General features: G+C 41.7%; 1 protein-coding gene across 3 annotated transcripts in view; it reads right to left on the bottom strand.

Annotated features, from left to right (window-relative positions):
• JARID2 (jumonji, AT rich interactive domain 2) overlaps positions 1–12,287 on the bottom strand; it is a 222,511-nt gene that overhangs the window by 53,824 nt on the left and 156,400 nt on the right. For all 3 annotated transcript variants that reach the window (XM_010573172.1, XM_010573173.1, XM_010573171.1), the window contains one exon: positions 11,462–11,631. In XM_010573172.1, the coding sequence (XP_010571474.1) occupies positions 11,462–11,631 (170 nt within the window). The remainder of the gene's footprint in view (positions 1–11,461; positions 11,632–12,287) is intronic.

The following is a 12,287-nucleotide window of genomic DNA, read 5'->3' as shown; positions in this document are numbered from 1 at the left end:
CTTCTGAGACACTAAAATAGGAGACCAGATATAGCATCTATTCGCTAAGCCTCATCTTCCCTGGAGTTCCACATCCCTGAGCTTTTTTGTCAGCTTCTTTCAACAGCAACTGGCAAAAAATTTATCATCTGCAACACAAAGGTTGTTATTACAATAGCAATTTTATTTTTTTTTAAGCACAGAATAAAATATAGTATTGTGTCCTTCTGCGTAGAAAGGAGAGAGGGTCTAACCCAAGTGCAAGAACAGATACAAACTTCACCTAACTCCTGGTATTCAATCGTAATCTCAGTGCATAAATCTTCAGTCATAATGACATTTTTTAATTCTTTCTAATCAAGAACTATGAACAAAAATGGTTAAACTGCATTCCTGGGACAGCTGGGACTGTTTGGGAAGTACATTTCCAGATAAATTAGACTAGCAATGTCCAATAACACAGGACACAGTGCTAGTCCTCACTTTACTGATCTAAGTGCTCTGCAATATGAGACCTCGGAGAAAAGCTGGCGTTCAGTTTGGGTCGCCTCCTCCCCTCCAGCTTTTCCTATATATTTATTAAAGTTGACTTGCAAAACAGAAAGAAAGAAAGAAAAAAGGCTGGACTCACGCATTTTTGTTCTATTTAAGCATTGTTATGGATGAAAGACGCTGAAAGAAATCCAAAAGCTTTGAGTTTTCTTGCTTACTTTTTATGTTAGAACTATTTTTATCATTGTCTTTTATAATAAGATTTCAGTTCTGGAATAGCTTCAAGTACTGAGAAATTGTTCACACCTATGGGTTGAGCTGGTTAAAGCCGCTTTCACTTTAAGTCTATGTAGCTAAACATGTCCAAAAGGCTGAGAAAACACTAGTTTAAAATACTGAAACAGCCTGCTCAAGCTCAAGATACTGCAAATTCCCTTTATGAGCAAACTGAAGGAAAGACAAGCCTGTAAGTACACTGTAATTTCATTCAAGCTAAAAGAATGACAATTATGTTGATTAGGCAACACTAAACGTGTAAGTGTGAGCGGATGACATGCACTGGTGGTTTACACCAGGCAAAGAGCTAAGAGAACCCCTCAGATCTGATCTTAGAAAAATAAAACTCAAGACTTCTCATGACTGAAAAACTAATGAAGATCATATGAGCGAAGCTGCACTGTTAAGAGTGGAAGCTAGGCGATCATTCACCTTCTTTATTGTAATAAAGATTCCTGTCCTGAATATCCCTCATTGTCTCTGAGACTAGACAGGGACGTGTATATGATGCCACAGCCTACCTCTACAGGGGACCCTGTTTGTTACCCAAAGCTGCTAACTTATATAAACAATGCTAAGTAGTGTTATTGTAGCTATGAATGTCCAAGACCATTGGAGATGTGGAGAAGAATGTGCACTCAAGAGCTGGTTTGTTTTTTCCAGCTATATCAGTTGGTCTAACAAAATGTATTGCCCTTCCTCATAAATCTGGCCTGTCTTCATCTCAGTTTAAGAACATCGTGGGTTTCCTTACAGAAAGACTTCGTTGAGAGTTGTTGCTCTCCAGTTTCTCCATGTATAACAGATATTTATTGTGAAAATGATGTATGACAGCAACATGATAAAACCCCTCCAAAATGGCATGAGAACAGGGAAAACTGCAGGTTCACCAGATGCGTACATACACACACGTTCACAGAACATACAGCTGTAGGCACTCACTTGATTTTTTAATTTATAACACACTATTCTGCACATTTTTGTCTTTGCCTGGACACACTCCGCAAGAAACCCAGGGGGCAACTATGCCAGTTCATTCTTGCACATATTTTGCCAGTCAGCTAGCGAGAGTAAAGCTGAGCAATCATCCCTCCTCTTCCTCTTGCCCTCCCCAGCACCAAGGCATGATTCTCAAAGCCTACCCAGAGCAATCTAAAGAGCGACATCAGAATTTAATTAATAAGCAACAGCAAAAGAGAAGAGCTGCAATGCTCCAGATAGAGGGCAACATCTGTGCCTGGGAGGTGGTGCATGCCAGGTCTCAGCACTCTAGGTATGTAATTCCCCCCTTCCTTGCTTCTGATCCCCAAGAAAACAGCAGAAAAATCTGCAAGAGAGTTACGAGAGCCTGTGGCTGTATTGAATTTTACAAGTCTCCTTCTGTGCCGGGAGCCCCAAAGTTGTGCAGGCAGCTGCTACCACAGGCACTGCAGCGGATGAAGGGGGAGAGCAGGGGAGCAGCCCTCCAGCGCCTGGGGAAAGCCCGTGAGCAGCCCTCGACGTTGAGAAACTCACCCTGCCGCACAACCGATCAGCAGGTGCCTGAAAAACCCGCGAGCTCAGCAAATCTGATAGTAATCTAGAAAATAAAATTCGACTGCCCACCACTTACTTAGAAGACATTTCATACAAGGAACCATCTAGACTGTCTGTGGCTGCATGGACATTTTTCTTGGCGTCAAAAATGGTCTACAGAGCATCTACCTCCATCTGGCTTCTTGTTCTTATTCCTGTGCCACCACCTCAACTGTGGCAGTATAATTTTTTTTGTGGGGCCATGTGGTGAATCAGATCAGGGGACTGATTCAGATTAAAATCCCAGGCTAAGGAAATTAAAGTCCATTAATAAATGTTGTAACTGTAATGTAATGTTACAAGCTCTCAAGTAAAGATTTGGAAAATTTCTGTGCACACTTTTTCTTATTGAATGCGTAGCTTAATATATCACTTTATGTTATTAAACAAAACACGAAACACAGTATGTGTCCAATCTCGTGTAGGAGCTGCACGTTTTGCATTCTGTCCTGACGATGTCTGCGCACACACTGCCTAAACACTCCCCACCCCCAAGGCAGTTGATTTGTTTTGCATCAATATTTACATAAAAGCATGTGCCATCAATAAAGAACTGGACAAGGCAATCGCAACATGTTGGGAAGGAAGGAGAAGCCATGGCAAAGTAAGCAACCTGAAAGAAAGGGCGTGCAGCAGCAGCAGAGCAGAAGGCGGTAGAGGCTCAGATGTGCTGGGGCTGGAGAAAGAGGCGAGGGGTGAGGGATAAGTTACCAGATGGACAGAGGCAGCAGCAGCAAGGGGAGAAGGAAGATATGGAAAGAATTACTGACATTAAATAGTAACAAATACAGTAAAGCTGGAAGGACGCTTTGTATTGAGCAGCTTTAACAGGAGTATCTGTCTGATAGTGCTGTCGACCTGCTGCCCTGGTCTGGACATGTGCCACTCACCTTTTCCTGCTTAACAAGTGGCTGTTAACTCAGTCGAGAGTAGAAAAGCTATGGCCAAGGCCAGGCAGCAACCTGGAGAGAACTTCCCAGCCCTCTCTCGCTCCTCCAAATCACTGCAGGAAGGCCAAGTCGCCAAAGCTGGCCCTCGTCGTGCGATTTTGAAAGCCTCACAAATTGTCATGGTTAAGGGATTGCAAGCCACGCAGAAAGCTCAGACAGCTAATAGAACCCCAGGTACCCTCTCCTCACCACTACCAGAGCAGGAGTTACTGCTCCTGTGATCAGATACCACGGTGTGTGGCAAATTTTGAGAAAATCATTAACGGTGAGTTGTCTTTTTTAAATTCACTCATCACGGTTACAATGAGCTATGAATTATCACAAAATGGGAGGATACTCAGCTCTTCAAAAAAATGAGGTTTGAAGTATGTTTGGCAACTTTTTCTGTCAGTATCTGCAGTTTCATTATTGAAATTCTCTCTTGAGTATTTTTGTCTTCTCTCCTATTGTGAGAGCAACACAAAGGAAAACCTAACTATATAGGAAAAACAATTAACACAACTATACACAAAGTGTTGCCTAATGCATATGAAAGAATGACAAACGTATTTTATGTCCTCTGTTATAACAACTTGATGCTTATACAACAATAAGTACAAAGTTAAATACATTTTTTTAAGTCACAGAGCTGCTTTTAGCAGTTTTCTCAGAAAGATGTTACTCTTTGCCTGTGCAAAATTCAGGCTTGCTACTAACAGCAGGCAGAATTGATGCTTATGCAACCCATGCATACAAATGCGTTGACCTCAGCAGCAAGTGCCTGATTAATAGAATAAACGATACTCCTTTTCAGCCATTTTATTTGACTAATGAGGTTATTAAATTTTTTTTATTTGACAAATGTGTAATTTTCCCTCCTAAATTACGGTATGTTTTGTTTCTCATTAAATTACATTAACTTTTGTCTTGGACTAGCTAAACATACTAAAAAAACTCTGAATTTGGATCTGAAGAGTGGAATCAGAAGTATGGAAAGTGCATGCGCTTTGCCAAAAGCACTATTTCATTACTCTTCAGAATTAGCTGGCAGTGTTTCTGCAGTATTTACTGAAGTACAAACCAAATGTTTTCATCTGGACAGGATTCAAACCCTGGTATGTTACAACCACAACAAAAATCATCTCAATCCAAGAGCCTTCTCTGTAATTTGGGCTGTGGTTTCTGCAAAATTGGAGGATTCTTCTCCATTAATTATTTACACCAACTCCCCCTTTAGCTCCTCTCTTTTTTTTCCTCCTAACAATTAAACATAACCCAGATGTGTTTTGGACAAACCTTAGAACAATTTAAGACATCAGAATGATTTAAGCACAAGGCGGGTCAAGGTATGCGGGACTTAAGCCTGTCCCGATAAACACGTGGCATGCCAAGCCCTACAGTGAGCTGTGTCCAGAGATTTGGCTTCTCCTCTGACACACAGCCCCATTTTGGGGCTATACGCAGGTAGAAAAACCTTGCCTCCCAAATGTACCGGCATCTCAATGCTTAAAATTTAGAGCCTGCTTCTCATTTATTACATGTCCTACTCATTACGTTTTGGCAGGACAACGCCAACTCCCTGAAGTGCGAATAAATGCAATTTAAGCCTGTACTTTATGGTCATTTTACGGAGCAAGGCTAAAAGAGAACGAACTGCATAAACTCGATAGGAAAGAGCAATTGTATCTCACTTCTCTGACTCCACCTGCAGGAACAGTCCCAGAGGGAGCTCCCCGGTGCCTGAGCGAGAGGGAGGAAAAGGCCATCCCAAGTACAGAAATAAAACAGAGCTCATAAACACACCGATGCTCAAACTCTCCCTTCCTCTGCCGTTGTACAAATCACAAGATAGTGTTATGGCTAACTTATCAGCTAGTGCGGTGACATAAACGCCATTTTCTTCTCAGTCCAATTCTTCAAAGCAGTAGAGCTAGAACTAAAAAGCCAAAGAAGATTGTTCCTTTTCTAGGGAAATGGAGTAACGGTAGGAAAATGCGTGAATCTGCAGGAAAAAAGGTTCACTTTCCAAAGTTAACAAAACACACACCAGAGTAACAGACTACCAAATATTTAAAAGAAACGAGTGCTTCACACATCTACAATCCATATTTGACAAGCTCAAAGCAATTTACCTCCACTAACCTGGCTAGATTTGGCAGTGAACCTCAAAACCAACCCTTCCCACATACACTTCAACCCCTGACTTCGTGTTCCCCTCCACCAAGAACAAGACAAGTCTGCAACTCCCAAACCACCACGCTGCCATTCCCAAAAGGCTACCAGCCTGTGTTTCATACCCAAGAGATCCTGAGCCACATCCCTAGCACAAAGTCAGTCTTTCGGGAGCACTGAACCTATGGTAGGTTAGAGAAGCAGGCTTGCAGGTTTCTGGCTGGGAGGAAAGGCAGGAATTGCCTTTGCCAAAATACTTTACATTGCCCACCTGGGCACCGAAAACTGTGGGCAGCAAGGTTTTGAAGTGCTGCTGCTGCCACCACAGCACTTAGATTTTATGCCAGTAGCTCATCCATGGTCAATGTCCAGCTATGCCAATACCTGCACACAGAGTTAAACATTTATTCTCATTTTACAGAAAAACTAAGCGGTTCACTGAGGGACTCGGAGTGAATCTGTGGCAAATACAAAGGCTGAACCGCAAGATTAGTCTCCCATTTCAACGAGTTAACTTCATCCTGTGGCTTTTTGCAGAGGTAGATATTGGAATCATTAACATCAGAAAGGGGCCTCAAAACAGGAAGAGCAGGGAAAAAACTTTGATTCAGCTGTAGTACGACACACAGCCTACTCTATCTTGCACTCAGCAGCTCTTCCCGCCTCTTAAATCTCCCAGTAGGCACACACTGATGTGAAGACACATCCTCCAGCAGTAGTCCTATCCCCTGGGAAGGAATAATGCCATGGTGTTGGTCACCAGGCTCTCTGTGTACTTCATACACGTGCTGCTCGCTGTGAGCCGGCATATTCACCTCTCCCTGCCAACGCTAATTAAATTACTCTTGTCCTAAAACACCGTGAGAGTGCATTACCAGCCCAGAGCAGCATATTCCACAGGTGGACTAAATGGCTGCACATATGAGAAATCTCATATTTTACACTTCAATGTTACTCCTAACTTTAAAAAAGGACTTTGAAATTGTGAGATTACGGTTACTAAATGCAAACGTATTTTTATTAAACGGTTTGTGCAACTAAGATTCAATACCCCGAGGTTTATTCTTGTGTTTTCAATCTATCCTAAACTCTTAGTCTCAAATACCAAATGATTTAACAACAAAAGCGATAAAAAGTCTTCTTCCAGTAGTTTAAACAAATTACTGTATGTCTGCATGATTTAATATTATTTTGGAATTATAAAATTAATCCAGACTGCAAAACAGCTCACATTTTTGGACAGTGTCAGCATTTCATTGCTTTGCTTCCAGCCTAATCAAGTTGTTGTGCTATTACGTGCTTACTCTGATCTGGTGAGCACGTCTCCACGGCAGCAACGTGCTCCCTGGGAAGGCTGGTGCTTCAAGAATGTGACTGATGCAGTCACCAGCTCTCCAAGTCCAGCATACATATTGATACTGAACTACCACGCACGTGTACCTTCTGCTTGTTAAAAGCTAAGCAAATTAACAGTTGTTTTCTAACATGCCCAAAATTAAGAGCTCCCAAGTTTTTGATTTTGGGGGCTCTCCTATTGTAATGGAAAACTTCTGCATGTTTCTACTGGCACAGGCAACCCCTCCTATTAAGACTCAAGAGAGAAGCAAAGGCCCCTGAGCCTACCACCCAAACAAAGTGTTTAAAAAAATAAAAAGCCTGTTTAGGAGTAAACTGTTAGAGGACTGAGGCACTATGATTTTAGAAGTTACTGACATTTGGCCAAATGTGCTATAGTGACATTTTCTAATTTGGTTTTGCTTAGCTGTAATAAATCAGACTGTTAAGTCATTGCAGTACTCAAGGAAAATGAACAGTCACGCGTTTTGCAGAACAGTAGTTAGAAGAGCCTAAAAACTAAATTTGTGAGATCTCAATTAAACCATCTTTATTTAGGAATCCCTGAAATTCTCTAGCACGTAACTCCCAGAGGCCCGGCTTAATTAGAAAATTGATCATGGGAAAACTTCTTAAAATGTAGGCTGCTAATCATAGCCTTCCTGTTATCACCTTTTGCCAAAGATCTATTCTCACAGGGAGTTGTTTCTCCTTCCCCCTTTAGCCCTATATTATTCCACTCGCAATATTTTTAACCTGTAAATAATTACAGAGAGTAAAGGTAACTTAAATGCACTGTAACAGAAGCTATTAAGAAAAATTTAATCAGAGGCAGAAAATACAGTAAAAGTGAAAGCCGTTGTACAACCGCAAGGAGATGGCACACTCGTATCTATGCGTGCTGCTGAAAGATACTAATTATGCCTCTGGCAAAGGGCATACAGGCTCCTTCAAAGAAGCTATTTAAAGATAAGAACACTGCAGACAAACAATTCAGAGATATCTGTGCTATTCCCTTCCTTCTTGTGTTGGAAATTCTAGATCATAATTTAATAAAATAAATAACTAAATAAATTAAAAAAAAAAAAAAGAATTTAAAATAATAGAAAGCAGGGGAGCCTTGCCAAGTCTGGTCAGTTAGATATATTCCAGGGTGCTCAGATATTCATTCATCAATTGTTACAGCTTTTTCATTCTGTTCCGCTTACCTTTTAAGAAGTAATTAGTACATTGTATTATCAAATCAAGAGTTCAAAAACCAAACTAATTAAAACTACATCTAAAGCCCCTAGTATTCTGGATAATGAAACCAAGCAGGTCATCTTGGTTAAATTATCTCCCTTTGAAATTACCGGATGCTACAAAAAAAGGTAAATAAAAGTGATTTGAATCATTAGGTTTTCTGACACATAGCAGAAGGCCAGGTAAATGGGACTTCTTTTTCCTAAGTATGGGACCTTATGCACATCAAGAGCCTTTCTTCCACATCATCCATGATAGTACTGCTCCATCACTGAGAGTTCAGCTGCTGCCACTTAAAATAAACCCTTCAGAGTACTGAAGAGTGAACTTGCAGTGCTGATGGGATTTTTAAATTTCTCTGTTTAAAAACAGAAAGTGAAAGTACATGCTGACATGGTGTGACAAATTTACACTGTGCTTCTGACACTGCTGCTGGGTGCGGTGGGACAAGGACAGAGACATGACCACAGAGCTGTTTTCCCACCAGCCCTGGAGAAGAGTCCCTTGCCAAAGAAAAGCTTTGATCATGAATGCAGGGACTATATCATCAAAGCATTTTGAAGGACTAGGACCTAAGAGAGTCCCAACTTAAAAAATTTTTTAAAATTACACAAACATGGGGATTTACTGTCCTGGATCTTATCATCACTACACTTACTACTAAACAATTTTCAAAGTGCTGAACTTACAACCCTGCGAGTGTGCTCTTATTTCCGTGTAATTCTGTGTCGCACTTCATCATGAAAGTGCAGACAGACAGGGCTGGACAGACATATCCGGACAGAAGTCAGAACATCCACATGTCCCACCATGCAAGCAATTTTTAATCCCTCAACACTTCAATAAACAACAGCACAGAGGTTCAAAACCAAAATAAACCCTTTCCAAAAAAATCACAAGTCTTCCCCATGCAGGGTTTAAGTAAGCTGCTGGCTCTTCCCTCTCCAGGTTCACTGGGTACCACCAGAAGAGCAGCACCAAACTAAGCCTGCTAGTGCCCTGGACAGCCACTTGTGTCACCTTTCTGGAGCTGGATGTACCAGTGGGCTGCTACATGAACTCCCTGCAAGCATATTAAGAACCAGCTTCCACCTCCTTTTTTCCAACGGGCACATCAAGAGAGACCACCACCTGGAACTAAACCCCCCAAGGGACCAAAGGGGCACAATCTGAGGCAGCCACAGCCTCCTAAAGGACGCAGCAGTGCAGACACCGAAGCCAGAACCATGCTAATAGCAATCTCAACAACCCCACTCCCTCTCTTTTCAAGCCACAGCTACCCTCCTGCTCCTCCACAGAAACACATCCAGGTAGCAGGTGTCCAAGAAGACTTCCCCCCCTGTTTTTACTGGCTCTTTTCAGGCTTTATACAGTGGTGATGGAGCAATAAGCTTGTGGAGGTGCTGAAACAGAGAGCTGATCGCTTCCCCTTTCTGCTTTTCTTCAGCCTGTTTAAGCACACCAAGAACATGCCATGTGTGGCACTCAGAGCAGATTTTCCCTCATGGTTTTTAATATAATTGTAATTGGGATCTTGCCGTCTGAACGCACGTGTTGTGTGAAATATATGAGTATTCCTGCATACTGAAGAAATTAGGAATGAATTGCAAGTTCTTAATTGACAGTACAAAACATCAATTATTCTACAGATGAATAACAAAGAGGAAAATTACAGGTGCAAGAGCTGAACAGCCACTGATTAAAATAAAAAAAAAAAATTAAAAAAAACCCACAAAACCTTCTGAATGAAGCACTGGAATAGGACAAAAGTACCCGTGCTTCCCATTTGCATTGTTAAAGCAGAATGCTAAGAGACAGTAAGAAATAAAAATGGAGATAAGTCACATCCCCACACAGGTTGCCTTTCTTTAAGTGCAAGTGCCTTCAAATCTATAAATAACACATGCTTAGTTAGCAAGCAGTAGAAACAAGTGTGTGAATGCAGCCATGTGTGCTCACACACATACACACACACACCCCCACCATCTGAATTTTCCCACCAACAACTGTGGCAGTTGGCCCAGATCACAGCAGTGACATGCTGCCAACAGACTGATCAACCTCACAGCAGACTAAATTAGAAATACATTTCCACAGATTAAATTTCAGAGGACTGTGATGCCACTTTAAACTCCATTAGATTCTGCTCCTCGCAATCCTTTAAACAAACATAAAAGCTAGCAAACCAGCCCCCTCCATCCCCTCCGCCCACCCGCTTTACCAGAAGTCCCAACAGGATGGAGGCTCCATATTGGACCAGAGTCAAGACAGATATATTAGCAACCAGTCTAAAGCCACCACTAGCCTAAAATCTCATAGAAGAGAAGAAAAAAGAAATCAAACCATGCTGCATTAAGGTGAGAAAACCTCAGCAGGAATCTACAGGTGGTGTTGACCAGTGCTGCTCGCAGATGCACCAAAGACCTTAGAACTGGAAAGGGGAACTAAAACACAAGTTTTGAAGGATTCAATCCACTAGGTAAGACTTTCACAGGCAAGCCCTATCTGTAACAAATGCACACCCTTTCAGCAGGCAATGGGACAAAACAACAGCGAGAGGCATCGTTCCACCACATCCAAGGATGGAGCAGTGACTTGCTAAGGGGACGGGGTGGGGGGGGCACCTGCCAAAAGAGAAACATACCACAAAAGCCAATACAAAAACTGGGAGATTAAACTGAAAGATGCTATCTTCAGAACATGACTTGGGACACAGAGCCATGGAAAGTCCCAAGAAAAATGACCACTCGGGTAAGGTCTCCTTCTTTAGCTTACTCGGGACAGCGAGGTGTACCTCACACTAAGGTCCCCAAGTCTGCCAGGAAGGCTTGCAGACACACACCACACAGCTCCAGCCAGGCTCACGCACCTGTTACTGTGAGATAATTCAAGTATCTTGCTGCACAACTTCAGATGCCTCATCTGCATTTGGGATGCAGCGTGGAGGAGCATACCTGTTTTAGTTATCACCATGGGAACAATCCAGCTCTTGGGGCAGCTAAGAACAACGGCATCCCCTCCACCCACTGTCGGATGAAAAGCCTCACTCAGAGTGAATGATAAAGGACAGTGAATAGGTAGAGAAAGGGAATTTCCAACCAGATTTCTCCTCTTGCAGGAACAAGTACTCAGGCAAGTTAAGCGCTTCTTCAGTTTATAGACAGACAAAACAAAGAAGGCTGGGGAGGACATAGGAGAGCTAGACAAAAACCCATTCAGGATAACAGAGCTCTAAGCATGAAAGAAATTTCCTTTTGCACTATTACTGGCCTCATTTTATGGTCTTTACAACCATGAACTCAAATGCTCCTGCTGCAGATAGAGTCAAATTGCTGAGAGTTGAAAAGCACCCAATATATTCAGGTGTAGCACTAGTACATTTGCCTAGTTGCTAGTCGGTGTGCGGTGCTACACCTCGTTCTTTGAATGAATGTCCCCCTAGGCTGCTGCAAGACTCCTACCTCGAAGACAGAGGAAAGTGAGAAAATCTTCTGTCTTGGGCTTCCTTTTGGAGAGGTCAGAAATCTGAGTGGCGGGAGGGGGTAACAACGGCTCCACTATCTTTATTGGAGTTGTGCTGGGACTGTTTGGCTGGGACTGAGCAAACTTCCTTTGTGCTTGCAGCCTTGGCCTGTGGAAACAAGAGCATATCAGAAACACGTTAGGCAGAACTTGCAGGAGAGACATCAGAACATAAAAATTCACCATTTAAAAAAAAGAAAAAAAAAAAGAAAGAGAGATCTGAATCCATCTCCCACTAACATCATATCCCTACCTATGTCAATTGTGAAGACAGTATTTTATTTGCTTTACCCTTTGGTATCTTCTCTGACAATTTGGAAAACCAGAAAGGGAACATCTTGACTATAAAATCTGTTACTACTATTTCATATGTTCCAAGTATTTTCTTGCACATCATACAGTAACAGTTTACCATTCACTTATTTGGAAATTAAATCTGTATTTTGCACCATGAAAATGTAGACATTTTCAAGTATTAGTGTTCTTTGTTTCTTGTTTTTAATTAATTTACAAATGAGGTTTATTTTAGCCCCATTAAGGTTTTAATTTATTCCAATCTGCTACAGTCTAATTTACATGGTAAAATATATATTAATAGATAAGGTATCTATGTTAGTACCCAGTTCTACAAAAACAAAACCTTTAGGGAAAGATACTTTTGACACAGAAAATATCAGGTAAAAGCCATTAGATTTTTGCTCCCTTGGTCACAGCCTAGAAGACAGTAAGCAAGGAGGTCCGGGATGGGGTTAAGTAGTATTTGTG

Source organism: Haliaeetus leucocephalus, unplaced genomic scaffold, assembly GCF_000737465.1.
Source record: "Haliaeetus leucocephalus isolate CR32 unplaced genomic scaffold, Haliaeetus_leucocephalus-4.0 Scaffold373, whole genome shotgun sequence".
NCBI lineage: Eukaryota > Metazoa > Chordata > Aves > Accipitriformes > Accipitridae > Haliaeetus > Haliaeetus leucocephalus.
This window is presented reverse-complemented; position numbering and strand designations above follow the sequence as displayed.